The sequence below is a fragment of the Rhopalosiphum maidis genome, chromosome 3 (assembly GCF_003676215.2).
Source record: "Rhopalosiphum maidis isolate BTI-1 chromosome 3, ASM367621v3, whole genome shotgun sequence".
In the NCBI taxonomy this organism is placed as follows: domain Eukaryota; kingdom Metazoa; phylum Arthropoda; class Insecta; order Hemiptera; family Aphididae; genus Rhopalosiphum; species Rhopalosiphum maidis.
In genome coordinates this window covers 38,032,203-38,046,724 of record NC_040879.1, presented here as the reverse complement: position 1 = coordinate 38,046,724, position 14,522 = coordinate 38,032,203, and the positions used below count along the sequence as shown (strand labels likewise).

Genomic DNA, 14,522 nt, shown 5'->3' with positions numbered 1-14,522 from the left:
AATTCAATTACATGTACAAAACCTAGCTGAGTATAGATAGATACAAAATTATAAACTCATAACACGTCAATATTTTGTAATAATAATAATTGGTACACCCGATGATCAAAACATAATTTCGTTTTACTATGTATTTAAAAATGTATAAAACAAATACACATTTTATATTATGGTGATATTACTGATATTCTAAATTATTAAAAAATTTAAAATGATAATCTAAGTACCTAAACTAAACTTATAAAAAAAAAAAAAAAAAAATGATTTTGCATCCGGTATATACCTTAGTGTAATATATTATACCTACTTTTGTTTTATATAAATTTAATATGTAGAATTAACGAATAGGTAAAATAATAATAAATAATATAATAATAATATATAATATATATATTATATATTATTATATAATTGTACGTGTATTTTATTTTGATATATCGCATAATATAAATTTACTTCAGTGTAGCCGCAGCTTAATTGTTGTGCAGGTATCTACTAAAATATGTACATGATCATAGAATTTATTATTTTTATTTTTATTTACTGGCTTCTTCTATTCACAATTCATTTTTTCGTGGTGCACTTTACATTTGAAGTTCAAACTGTGAACATATCTGATTTTTTTTTAGTGAGTTTTCAATTCTTTTACAATTTACTTAGTGAATAAAGAGCTAAATAACCAAGTAGGTATATTTGTATTATAAATTGAATAATTATTAAAAATAACCATATGATGTATTACATTAAGTATATTTTTTTAAATGTTTGTAAAATAATAAAATAGTTAATAAGAAGCTATAGTAATATTGATAATTTTAAGTAAAAAATAATTATATTCATTATCTTTTCCAAGTTTGATAACTAAGAAATAATTGATTAAAATAAATAAGATAAAGTGATTAAATATTATTAATTTTATTAACTAGTAACGAATAGCTGGGTGATTAAAAAACCGGGCTTTATTATGTTTAGAACGTTTAGCCGTTTAAGTACTTACTTAAGTCTAATAAATACTTCATTACTTTATATAATAAATTCATTTAAAATAATTTTATAGGATCTTTAAAAAATATTAATAATTTAAATTGAAACTTTGAACGTTTGAACTATAATAGAATAAATGAATAAACTTAACTATATAATTTATAACTTCATTTTAAAAAGTATTGAAAATATTAACTAATTTATATTCAATACACGTATTAATTTAAAATTTAAAATTTATTATTTAATCGTAATTTTAACTATAGACAACTTTTGATAAAGTAAAGGAAGAATTAAGAGTTCGAGATCATTTTGTTAGAAGTTATCCAAAGGCTTCTAAAACAATTCATGACGTAATATAAATATTATACTTTCCATTTTTTTCGTAAACACAAAATTGTTTATGTTTTTAATACACTTATCTACGTTATATAAACGTATATCACACTTTATAATTGTATATATTAATTTAATATTGACACTATTGACGGGTATACTATAAGTACAAAATACAAAATTTATTTTTTAAATCTTAATTTTAATCATGTACGATTAGTTGAAGTTAGGTTAGGTTATATGACTAACTTGACTTTTTAAACAAAAAAATATTTTGCAGCTATTATTAAATCGTAATTGTGCATATTATAATATTTCTATTTTTATAAAGCGGAATACAACTTATGTATGGTCATTTTTAATACTTATTCTTATATTTTTTTTTACTAAAAATGTGTTAGATAATTATTAGGTATTCTGGTATTCATTATTTTCTTGATTGAATAACACCTTGCACACTTATTGACGTTATAACTTTCTAAAATTGCTTGATATATTTTAATTATATTTAATGTTTATTTTTATTGTTTAAATACTGATAAAAGAATTTAAAAAAGTCTACATATTTATTTTTTTCAATATTTATCATACACTTTTTATAAATATTTTCTGTTAATTTTTAAATAATATATTCTTTTTGCTTTTACACAAATATAAGTTAAAATAAAATTAAGTAAAGTAACAATCATTAAATAATATGTTATTTATTATAAACGATACATAATATATATATATGTATATAAGTATTTATTTAAAATGTAAAGTATTGCATAAGTTTAAAATCGAGAATAGTTCATCAGTGAATATTGAATAATATTGGGTTATAATAATAAAGGTTTAATGTATTGTGATCGTATTTTTCAGCAATCGAAATATATTATCTATTCTGAATCTATAATATATACACCATGGTTATTATAGACTATGGTTGTAAAGGTTATATCCATTTAAAATTATTATAAACTATATTTTACATGAGAAAAGAAACACATTTCTACTTTCTATAGCTATATTGTGTGTGTGTGTGTGTGTGTGTGTGTGTGTGTGTGTGTGTGTGTGTGTGTGTGTGTGTGTGTGTGTGTGTGTGTGTGTGTGTGTGTGTGTGTGTGTGTGTGTGTGTGTACTTACGTTTAGAATATTTTAAATATTAAGAATAACAAGGTGCTTGCTTTTTTACTTACAAATTGAAACCTATCATTATTCATTATATTGTACGCAATGGTTTTGAAATATGTGTATCTATAACAATTGTATATATTATATAAAAATCTCCTTAAAGCAGTTTTATTTTTTGTTAAATAAGTGCGAACAGTGTTCGTTAGTGCAGATTGGCCTCGTTAAAGTTTATTTTTGTTTTGTTTTAGTCGGCAGGTAAATCGATATTCTAAGCGATTTTATATTTTCATCGCGATGGACCATTGGCCAAAAGATGTCGGGATACGCGCTATCCACGTCGTCATACCGTCGTTGTACGTCGATCAAACCGATTTGGAACGATACGACCGAGTGTCCGAAGGAAAATACACCGTCGGTCTGGGCCAAAAGCAAATGGGATTCTGCACGGACCTCGAAGACGTGAACTCGCTGTGCCTGACGGCGGTCAGCCAGCTGATGGAGAACAACGGGCTCAGCTATTCGGACATAGGTCGGCTGGAGGTGGGCACCGAGACCATAGTGGACAAGTCGAAAAGCGCGAAAACCGTTTTGATGAAGCTGTTCGAGGACACCGGCAATTTCCAGGTGGAGGGTATCGACACGACCAACGCCTGTTACGGCGGCACGGCGGCCCTGTTCAACGCCCTGTCGTGGACGGAGTCGAGCGCGTGGGACGGCAGGCTGGCCTTGGTGGTGGCCGCCGACATCGCGGTGTACGCGGAGGGCGGCGCACGTCCGACGGGCGGCGCCGGCGCCGTGGCCATGTTGATCGGCCCGGACGCCGCGCTGGTGGTCGACCGGGGCCTGCGGGGCACGTACATGAACCACACGTACGATTTCTACAAGCCCGACCTGTGGTCCGAGTACCCGGTGGTGGACGGCAAGCTGTCCGTCGAGTGTTACCTGAACGCCCTGGACCGGTGCTACGAGTCGTACCTGAGCAAGTGCCGCGACGGCGATGACGACGCCGTCGTCCGCGGCCTCGGCCGGTTCGACTCGTTCGTGTTCCACGCGCCGTACTGCAAACTGGTGCGGAAATCACTGGCCCGGTTGTACGCCAACGATTTCGTCAACCGCCGCGGCGGCGCGGAGTACGAGAGCGGCTGGCCGGGGCCGGAACTGCGGGAGCGCCTGCGGCTGCGGCCGGCCGCGCTTTTCGACCGGGACGTCGAGAAGACGTTCGCGGAGCGCAGCGGCGCCGTTTTCGCGGACAAGACCGAACCGTCGCTGGCGCTGGCGTCGCGGGTCGGCAACACGTACACGGCGTCTGTGTACGGCGGACTGGCCTCGTACCTGATGTCGGTGCCGCCCGAACGGCTGGCCGGCAAGAGGATCGGCGTGTTCTCCTACGGGTCCGGTCTGGCGTCGTCCATGTACTCGGTCAGGGTGGTCGACAACGGTCTGTCCGTTCTGATCGGCAACCTGAAGAAGGGCTTCGACCGTCTGGACCAACGGACGCGCCTTACGCCCGAACAGTTCGCGGACGTGCTGGACGTCCGACAGAAGTGCCTGCACCGAGCGCCCTACGTGCCGACCGGCGACAGGGACCGGCTGTTCCCCGGCACGTGGTACCTGTCCCGTATCGACGAAATGCGCAGGCGGTACTACGAGAGAAAAGAATAATAATGACAATTGGCGTCGTCGTCGTTTAGAGTGTCCCGTGGCGATCAACACTTTTGTTTTATCGAATAGTTTCATTCGCCTTTATTTTCGTGTGAATTATTTACTGATGTACCAAATTCGGATTCAAACGAGTCGATTCTCAAAAATCAAAATATTTCCATTTTTTTAAATTATAAATGTCGTCAATTGTCTTCCAAACCCGTTGTCACGAACCTATTATCCTATGTTAAATAACTCAAAAAGTTCTTGTTCAAATTTGTAACATTTTCAAAAAAATTGTGCCTTAGTTCGTTTTAGCTTAGATCTGCAACTATACATTTATCATTTAAATGTAATACTTTGTTTCACTTTGAACTAGATATTTTATAATTTTTATTGTAATTGAAAAAGTAAATTCTCGTTTGAAAAACAGAAGTCAGATCTCGACAGGACACACCTTCAGTAGTACAAAAAATGTCGACAGTTAAAAAATACGATCTTCAAGTATACTTAATAATTTTAAAAATTCAGATTTTAAATAACAGCACTGTTAAAGAAAAAATGGATAAGCATTGAGCATGCTTAGTGAATTTCTCTGAATAATAATGTAATATACCCATATACCTTTATATATTCCTGAAATTAAAATGTATTATAAATAACTGACGATAGTCGATATAAATATTATGTAAGTCGAGTTATACTCTACAATAAATTAAGCAAATAATGATTGGTGTTGGTACCTACTTTTTAAAATACATATATAAACATATTGTAAATTTTAAGTAAATCTTGTTAATTTTAATCTTTGTATACGTTTCGATGTTGTATTGGTTTTATATTTTTTTCATATACATATACAGTAGAGATAAGACACATTTAATATTGTTAACTATGTCTTATTTAAAAGATTATTCACAGGTTTTAAAAATAAAATACATTTATATTTCATTAAACTGTTAAATAAATAATATATTCGTATATATATATAAGCGAGCAGAAATTTGTATTTTAAAATTATATTCGTCATGGTCGATTTCAACTTTATAATTCCATAAAAAAGTGGACAAGTCACTGAAAAAAATGTGTTACATTTGAATTCAATGATAAATCATTGCATGCCTATGAAATACGACTGAGCGGGTCTATCACACTTCACGCGGTTATCGTTGTATAATACTACTTGCGTCCGAGATCATTATCAAGAGGTGAGTTGCGTTCTACTAAAAAAGAGTTCAATAAAGATCATAGCTTATTTATAGTGACGAATATTAAAACTATACGCCTATTTTATGAAAATTGGAAATAAAATTAATGTTTTACATATAAAATAAAAAGAGTAAACTAAAAATTTTCAAAAAATATTTTATATTCATACAAAATGTTAAAAATTACGATGCAGAAAATAATTTTTAATTTTTTAGTTAAATATTAATGTTATTGAAATTTGAGTGAAACGTTTTTTAAATATATTTAAGCAGAATTTGTTTTTCTCTAAGTTTTAAATTTCCTTATTTAAATAATCAATGTTTTGGTATAATTTTTTTGATCTATAATTTTTTTTGTTAGTATTTATATTTTATACTATTCATACACTTACAAATGAATACATATATATAAATCTTAATTTTAAATGATTTTAATACATTTATAAATTGATGTATATTTCAATATTTGGATAGATATAACTTACAACTTATAGTATAAATCAATATTATTGTAACATATAATATTTATGGACTCAACTTGGTTATAACTATTATAACAAGTGGGAAAAATAACATAATCTAGTTGCGTTCCCAAAATGAGACGCAAATTATTCCTACTGTATTTTACTAAGTGTCTACAAAATATACTTTTCTGGAACACAAGTAGTATTCATCCCTCTATATTACTAATAAGTAATAGTATATTTGGTTAGGTATTTATTTATATTGCTATTATTATTTTAATATACTGTAATTTATCATGCCTATAAATAGCTCAAAAAGAGTTAAAATATTTTGAAAATTGTATCATATTATACAATAAATATGCACATCGCACGTGTATCTACATGATTTTTTAAGATGCTTTCTTTGGCTAGCCAAAAATAAAACGAAATTGCCAATATATGTTATAAATCTGTTTTGAATCTGCAGTATTTGGTATTTAGAATTTAGATTTTTTTTTAACTTTTTATAAATACATTTTTGCTGTGGCTTAACAATTGAACCATATAATTAATAACTACCAAGAGAAAATGTTAACATGTATTATATATTTTTATATTGAATCTTATTATAAGAACAATAATTTAGAATAATAAATTATTATTACTTATAATAAAAAGACAATTTTTACATGGTACAGTGTTGTCTTTTTTACAAATTACCATCATGTAACATGATTACATGAACTATAAGTCCTAATTGTTAAATTTTGTTAAAAAGAAATCACAGAATAAGTAATTTTCTATTCAAATATTTAAAAAAAAAAAACAAAGTCAAAACATTTATTGTCTTCAATATATTTTGTATTTTAATTTTTTTCACTTGCCTTTGCCTACTACATGACGAATGACGATACACTAGTTTTGGAAAAGATTTAAAAACATTTTAGAACCAACAACTGAAAACCAAAATAACGTGATTAGTATATTTGTATAATAATAATAATATACTATACTAGTCATGTTGAATGAGAATTATAATGTAGATTGACAAAAGATAAAATAAACAACACAAAGTAAAATTATACTTACGGTAACAATAAATAATATTTCACTATAACTAAAACACAAATCTATAAATATGAAAGGTAAATCATCTTTTATAGTACAATACAATGTAAGAAATATGCTCATTTATTACGAGAAATTCATGAGGTAGGTACACATAAACACAATACTAAAATATACAGTTACAACAATGTGTACTTTGTTCGCCTCATTTGTATACAAGTCACCTTACGACCCTATTATTGAAATACATAATCGACAGTGATTTACATTTACAATAACCACGTAATTCAATGTGGTGTCGTATTTTATAATATTTCACAGTTAACTAAAATATTTAATTTAATAAGTAGGTAGATACTATGCGATAAATTCTTTACGTAAAAAAAAATATCCGCGATGCTAATAACCGTTGCTAGGAAATATTGAAACCCAGCTTCACTAATTATCATAGGATTTTATTCTGAGTCTCAAACTCCGTAGTAGTAAATAATAATACTTATATATAACTGTATAATCCCAATAAATATCATTTTTTCTTACCAGAAATATTCCGTGTATCATTCATATTATTTGAGTGATACGCTCTTAAACCTATGGTACTTAACCCTCAAATATTGATCGAAATTGAATTTAGACAGACGGCCGTGGCATACGTTTGCTGTTATGAATTCTCATTTGGGTTTAAACCTTATTATTACCATTATGTCATAATGATAATGATACCCTGGCGCTGTAAAGCCGTAAAATCTCATGATGACCATCATAATGTCATATTCCGGCGCTACAAATTTGTAAAGACGGGACGTCAAACGGTTATAAAAAATTCGAACACAACAATACGATCGCAAACATATGTACATTAATAACACAATATAATGTATCAAATATAATTTCGAAGTCGCCAAAAAGTCTTCTTATTATAATCTTACATTTTTGTGCACGGAATATGTATAATTAAAATATAGTTTATAAGTTAAATTTAATAATGTATTGAAACATAATATGAACAATACCCATGAACATTTTTATTTTTTCCATAAATTGTCGGTCTATAATATTTCTACAGTATTATAATATTATGACCACGAGTCGTAACGCAGCAGGTGAAGACGAGCGCCGCGTATTGGTTGCCCTGCTGCCGCACGCACATTCCCCCGAGAAATTCGAAAACACGAGTGGTTAAATGACATATTTTTGCCGCACTGCCGCGACGCAACCAGTTCTGCCGCGGCCGTCTGGAGTCTGCATTCCTGAAACTTGAACCGGTTGAACGGGGTGTACGACGGTACAGTCGTAATCTGGTCGTCACTCGTCTCGCACCGTACTGCAAGATACGAAAAGTGACTCCGCACTGTATCATATCGAACTTCGATATAAATCGCTGGTATTCATAGACGAATAACGTTCCACATAGGTGTGCCATTTACCTCGATATAAAAGATGAACAAATTACTGAGTACGTTCACGAGAACCCTGAACCGGCCGACCGCTATTTTGCTATTCCGCGCGGCTACAGCGAATCGAGATAATCACTTTCGGTAAGTCTGGAAGCTGCCTCGGTACATAATTATATATTGATATATTATATATATACAAACATCGTAGTGATTATTCGTAGTATAACATAATATATTATACTATAATAATAAATATATATTTTTAAAACGATTTGTCCCATTTTTCAGATCTATGAGCGTGGTTCACTCACCGCCGGTGAGTCCAGTTTTAATTGGTACATCGATCAACAAGGACGAGCTTGGAGATTTCATGGCAGTATTTCCAGACATTGTCAAGGATCTGACGGACAACGGCCTTAACTTGGACGTTCCCGACGTTAATAAGTGGCTCGAAAAAGTATGTGCCGATGATTTTGTTTTATAGTTACATATTATATGTATGTATATATTGTATTTTATGTATATATTATTAATTATTACGTTATCTTGTATTATAGCTGTTGCATTACAACGTACCCGGCGGTAAGAATAACCGAGGATTGACGTTGGTACTGTCATTCAAGATGTTATCTTCGCCGTCCGATCAAACCGATGAAAATCTTAAATTATCCTATATACTAGGATGGTGTGTCGAAATTGTAAGTAGTTTTGGATTGTAAATGTAGAAAAAAAATACTATTTATACCTATATACCATATACCTACTGTAGAAATAATGAATTATTAATTATTATATAAATTCATCTCTGTTGAAGTTGATTAAATTATTTAAATTAGATACAATTTATAATGTTGACTAAATATTAAAAACTAATTTAAAACTAAACAAATTTAATAATGTGACAACTAAAATATTTTGATAATTTAAAATGTGTGTAGATGAGATCTGATGGATCTTAATTTTTAAGATGTCGAAAAATAACTTCCCTGAAATAAGTTTTTATTTCTACAATACCTTCATATTATTTAAGTTTGATTAAAAATTCATTACATGTTATTTCAGTAATTCATGTTTCTATGTTAAATTGTAATATTATCTCAAATAAAAATGATCGAGTTTACGAAAGAATTGATAGATTAGAATACATTTGTTAACCACATTTTATTTTATAACACTTATTTGACTTGACATATTTTCTCCGATAGTAAATCGATAGTAAATATTTTCTAATCTCTTTTATTATGATTATATTGAGAAGAATAATCTTATTTTATAGTTTTTAAGTACATTTATTTGGTTATAATTATTATAATATTTACAATTATAACAGAGCGATACCCACTTGTTCACCTTTTTTTTTTACATTTTATATATTTTGCTGCTTTTACCTTGTTTTAGATTTTGAGCAGAGCGATATAAATGTATTGATTTTACAATAAAATGTAAATAAAATTTTTGTTTCTGTAATTAACTTTTAGGGCGGTATAAATAGTTCAATGTCTAACTTCGAGGATGGTTTCTAGTAAAAAATTGAGTCTAGTTAGTATTTTTAGGGTTTAGAAGTAACTGTAATGGATGTGTTAGATTTGAATTCAATAAAATTATATCTTCATACGAAAAACTATTCTGAGAAAGATGATCTATCACACTAAATATATTGTACGCCATATAAATAAATAAATATTAAATATCAGTTATCATGATATATTTTTTAATATTCATATTAAATAAAACTAATTTATTTTACCATTAATACATAATGGCAGGTCGATTTGATTTTTGTCGAAAACATTCATTATATTATTAATATTTAGGTGTTTATACGTTTATCCCATAATATTATATTATAGTTATTAATTTTTGGGTCAATTAATCAAATACCACGATCACTTACCTCGCCGTAAAATAGTGCAAATATAGTATAAAAATATGAGTAATATTTTAAAATCAATCTATACTTATTTTGAAAAAAATATCTTGCGTATATTATTAGAATTCATAATATAAGTGAAAGCCAACACGAATAATGCTTATAAGTTATAGCAAAATAAAATAAATAAATATACATCGTTTAAATATAAAATTTTGTCAAAATTTGAAGTTTACATTAATTATTTTTAATATTTTTTTCTTACAGATATAATAAAATAAAATAAAACTAATATGCGATCTTCTATTGAATTTTAAAAAATGTTGACAGCAAATAATAGTTAAATTTTAAATATCTATGAATAGCTCAAAAGAGTATAAATATTTTGAAAATGTTATTATATATAGAAAATGATTACACAAATATTTGGTGAAAATTTCATGTATTAACCGTTATTTATTTTTAAATTGAGTTAAGTTTAATTGAAAAATAATAATATGAATATTTTATTTTAATTGTGTGAGTAAAATTTAGTTCATATTATAATATACAAAGTAAATATTTTATATTTCAAAATATAATTAGTCATTTACACTTAATGCAACAATTATTCAATTTTAAAATGTCTATAAATGTATTCGTGTACTTACCTATATTAATTATTTCTGTATTTAATTTAAAAATATTATATAACATAATTAATTACACTATTTATTATTTAATAAGATTATGTATAATATTATTATTATATATTATATTAGGAAATTTAAAGTTTATGAACCTACTTTCATAAATTATTGTGAATATAATCTTAATTTGTTATTGTTTAATGATGTTGTGAAAAATAATTAGACAATTATTAAAGTATCTATTTAAATTTAATAGAGATTTTTGAATTTGTGTTTTTATTATTAATTAGATAATATTATCTTAATTAGTAATTTGATGTGAGCAATGCAACCTATATGAAAAATCAATAAATACATAAATATATTCTATATATTTTTATTTTAGTTGCAAGCCTATCAATTAGTGTTGGATGATATAATGGATAATGCTATTACTAGACGAGGACGTCCGTGTTGGTATCGACATAACGATAATGGACTAATAGCAGTGAACGATGGAATTCTCCTCGAACAAGCCATTTACCAATTACTTAAAAAATACTTCAAGGATAAGCCTTATTATAAACACATTCTAGAACTGTTCTATGACGTACGTAATAATAAAAAAAATGGATTTGTATTAATTTTAATGACGTTCAATTTACACAATTTAGAGTCGATTTTAAGATATTAAAGGGCCTTGGATAAAACTTTTTTATGAAGCCTTCTATTTTTATCATAGAATCAAAATTAAAAATTAATATTTAATTTTTTCTGTAATATCTAAATTACAGTCCCAGTTGTAATTAAAAAATAGTACCTATTAATAGTATTAAGAATAATTATAGGTTACAATGAAATCTGCGATGGGTCAGTGTCTCGATATGTTAACTGCGAAGAGCTTCAAGTCTAAAAAACTTGAAAAATACACCATGGACAATTATACAGCTATTGTGAAATATAAGACTGCGTATTATTCGTTTTTTCTTCCTGTGTGTCTTGCCATGCGCATGGTAAGCACTAAGCACGATACGTTTGTGATTTGATCCTTAAGTTTATAATATATTATGTATTTATGTAATAATAATTAATATTACAGACAAACATCAATGACCAAGACATTTTTAGACAAGCAAAAGCCATATTGCTTGAAATGGGTCAATTCTTTCAAGTTCAAGTATATATTGTTAATTAAAAATCAATTAAAATAAGTAAAGTAAACATTATTTATTTTTTAGGATGACTTTTTAGACTGTTATGGAGATCCGGAGGTTACAGGAAAAATTGGTACGGACATAGAAGATGGAAAATGTTCGTGGTTGGCTGTAATGGCTTTACAAAAAGTCAATTCTGAACAAAAGAAAATTATGGAGGTAACATAATATTATGTTTCTATACTTAAGTATATCATAGATTTATATATTGTTTGGACTTTTAACTAATTGATTATTATTTTAGGATAATTACGGTATTGACGATCCAGCCAATGTTGCAATCATCAAAGATTTGTATGAACAGTTGAAATTGCCAAATGAGTTTCAACTCTACGAAGAAGAAAGTTATAAATTAATAAATACTCGTATTCAACATTTATCACAAGGCTTGTCACAAGACATGTTTTTAAAATTCTTGAAAAAGATTTACAAGAGAACCTTATAATTTTAAATCTACACCAATTGCATTAATCGGCATTCGTACGCATTTATGACGTATTTACATTATATATATATATATATAATAATTATTATATTTTTTTAGATTTAATTAATTAGTTTTCTACAGTTTTAAAAAATCAATATGCTCGAAACATACACAGTGCGTCGAATGTATCATTATAATGTATAATCATTTTTTTATTATTGGATTATTTAAGGCACAGTTTTTATCTACTATTTATAAATAATACTATGAGTTTACCAAATTATAGCCTATAGGTATATTATTTTATTGTATTGCACCTATGTATACATTAATTACATTATACTATATTTCTATATTTATTTCTTAGTAGTTAAGACTACTGTTTTATTGTTTGAAAATTGATAATAATCATTATGACAATGCAATATCCTGATTCCTAATTATCTTACTATCTGTTAACAATATGGAATAAGTGAATAACTCAAATATTTTAGTGTAGCACCACAGCGGACTCCGGTGATCGGAGAATACGTCAACATAAAATATACAAAATATACAAATTGTCTCCTATACTATATGTCTATATACAGTGGCGTAGACATGATTTCTGAAAGGGGGGATAAAAAAAAGCTAAATAGGAGGGGAAAATTGAAAAATCCTCCCAAAAATATTTACTTAGGTCGTAAAATATAGGAGGAAATGAGGAACAATGAATATAATTTGAATTAATTAAATATTTCTATAAACATTAAACTGGCATAAGTGTTAGGCCATTTAGCCGTTCCTGTAACAAATACATTTTCAACAATCCCGTGAGTGTCTTTTTTTAGATTTCAGATAAATAAATGGTAGGTACGTACTATGTACTAGTGTACTATGTATACGCGGTGAACTAAATCCGTAACGATAATGATCTCATTAGTCATTTCTCATAATTTAATAACAACGATAATATCTGATAACATTTTAAACACAGACTCGCAGTGGAAGCATAGCCCTTTTAGTCGAGCCTACATACATATTATTATATATAAAGTATTGTGTCTATAAATAATAAGAATATAAAATAAGCTATAATCAAGTATAAGCATAGTCGTCGTTGATCATTTTGACTAAATAAACATTACTTTACTACAAATAAAATAAAATTATAATGGTATTTAGTCTTGACAAAATTGTCAAAATTTAATAGCTCGATAGATAATAATATCACAAAATATTACATTATAGTGCATACTACATAATGTAAGCAAAAACAAAAAAATAATAAAAAGCCAGTGGGGGGTCTAACCTTCACGTCACCCCCCTTGTATACGCTACTGACTATATAGACCATTAGCCATTAGGCCATAGTTCTATCTTTATCGTAAACCAAAAAAAAAAAAAAAATTAAAAAAAATAATTGTACGAATTGCCTCCTATAATCCTATTAACAATGACATAAGTGATATACACGCAATCCTTAACGTGTTTACTGTCTACATTAATTTATTTAATTTATAAAATTAAAATATTATTATATCTGACATACAAGTCAGGGGCGTGGCCAAGATTTTCTCATGGGAGGTTTGCCAAAATTTGTTGGTAAACTTACCTATATTTATATAAATCCCTAAAAGCTTAGCATTACTCCATGTAGCAGACATTTTTTACACGAATGTATAAAATATAAATATCCTAAGCATTGACATTATAGGTACTATATTTACTAATATAAAGATTTATAATTTATACTTCACCTTTTTATTAATTAAAGTATTAAGCATTTATAATTAGTTATTAATCATTTATTAATCATTTACAAAATACAGACTTTGTTACTAAAGCATATTTTTATTGTGTATAAGTAGGTACTAGTTTATAATATAAAATTAATTAAAAATTAAATAACAAAGTTTAATTTTTATTTTTGTCTTAGATATTTGATTTTAAACTTCTGTTACTGTTATTTCTCGGTGAATATTTCATAATGCCAATCCATTTAATCTATTTTGACTCATTGTATTTCTTAAATAAGTCTTCAACCTACGAAGAGTTGAAAAGGACCGTTCGGCTGTACATGTTGTCACTGGCAATGTTACTAATATTTTAATTACTTTATAAACATTTGGAAATATTAAACTATCACAGACGTCTAAATACTCTAAAATGTTATTAGGTTTATTTACAGACTGTGATGTATGTAAGTCTATGTGATGGCCTGAAAA

At 28.8% G+C, this 14,522-nt stretch overlaps 2 protein-coding genes across 3 annotated transcripts; both read left to right on the top strand.

Moving 5' to 3' along the window:
• The first annotated feature begins 591 nt into the window (after nucleotides 1–591).
• Nucleotides 592–4,366, top strand: LOC113559435 (hydroxymethylglutaryl-CoA synthase 1-like). 2 transcript variants are annotated; one of them, XM_026965261.1, is made up of 2 exons: nucleotides 592–683; nucleotides 2,685–4,366. In XM_026965261.1, exon 2 carries the CDS (start codon nucleotides 2,731–2,733, stop codon nucleotides 4,096–4,098), a length of 1,368 nt encoding a protein of 455 aa, XP_026821062.1. In that variant the 5' UTR covers nucleotides 592–683; nucleotides 2,685–2,730; the 3' UTR covers nucleotides 4,099–4,366. The 2 variants fall into 2 exon arrangements, with proteins under 2 accessions (XP_026821062.1, XP_026821063.1); XM_026965262.1 differs by having other exon boundaries at nucleotides 606–687.
• Nucleotides 4,367–8,106: 3,740 nt separating this feature from the next.
• Nucleotides 8,107–12,358, top strand: LOC113559436 (farnesyl pyrophosphate synthase-like). Its single transcript, XM_026965263.1, has 8 exons — nucleotides 8,107–8,337; nucleotides 8,485–8,653; nucleotides 8,754–8,894; nucleotides 11,081–11,284; nucleotides 11,523–11,687; nucleotides 11,774–11,851; nucleotides 11,913–12,047; nucleotides 12,133–12,358. Exons 1-8 carry the CDS (start codon nucleotides 8,240–8,242, stop codon nucleotides 12,331–12,333), a joined length of 1,191 nt encoding a protein of 396 aa, XP_026821064.1. The 5' UTR covers nucleotides 8,107–8,239; the 3' UTR covers nucleotides 12,334–12,358.
• Nucleotides 12,359–14,522: the final 2,164 nt, after the last annotated feature.

Excerpts from the sequence above, each read along its gene's own strand:
- LOC113559436 (XM_026965263.1), top strand. The coding sequence starts at position 8,240 with ATGAACAAATTACTGAGTACGTTCACGAGAACCCTGAACCGGCCGACC. Across the intron at positions 8,338-8,484 it reads AATCGAGATAATCACTTTCG|ATCTATGAGCGTGGTTCACT; the intron begins GTAAGTCTGGAA and ends CCCATTTTTCAG. Across the intron at positions 11,688-11,773 it reads TGTGTCTTGCCATGCGCATG|ACAAACATCAATGACCAAGA; the intron begins GTAAGCACTAAG and ends TTAATATTACAG.
- LOC113559435 (XM_026965261.1), top strand. The coding sequence starts at position 2,731 with ATGGACCATTGGCCAAAAGATGTCGGGATACGCGCTATCCACGTCGTC.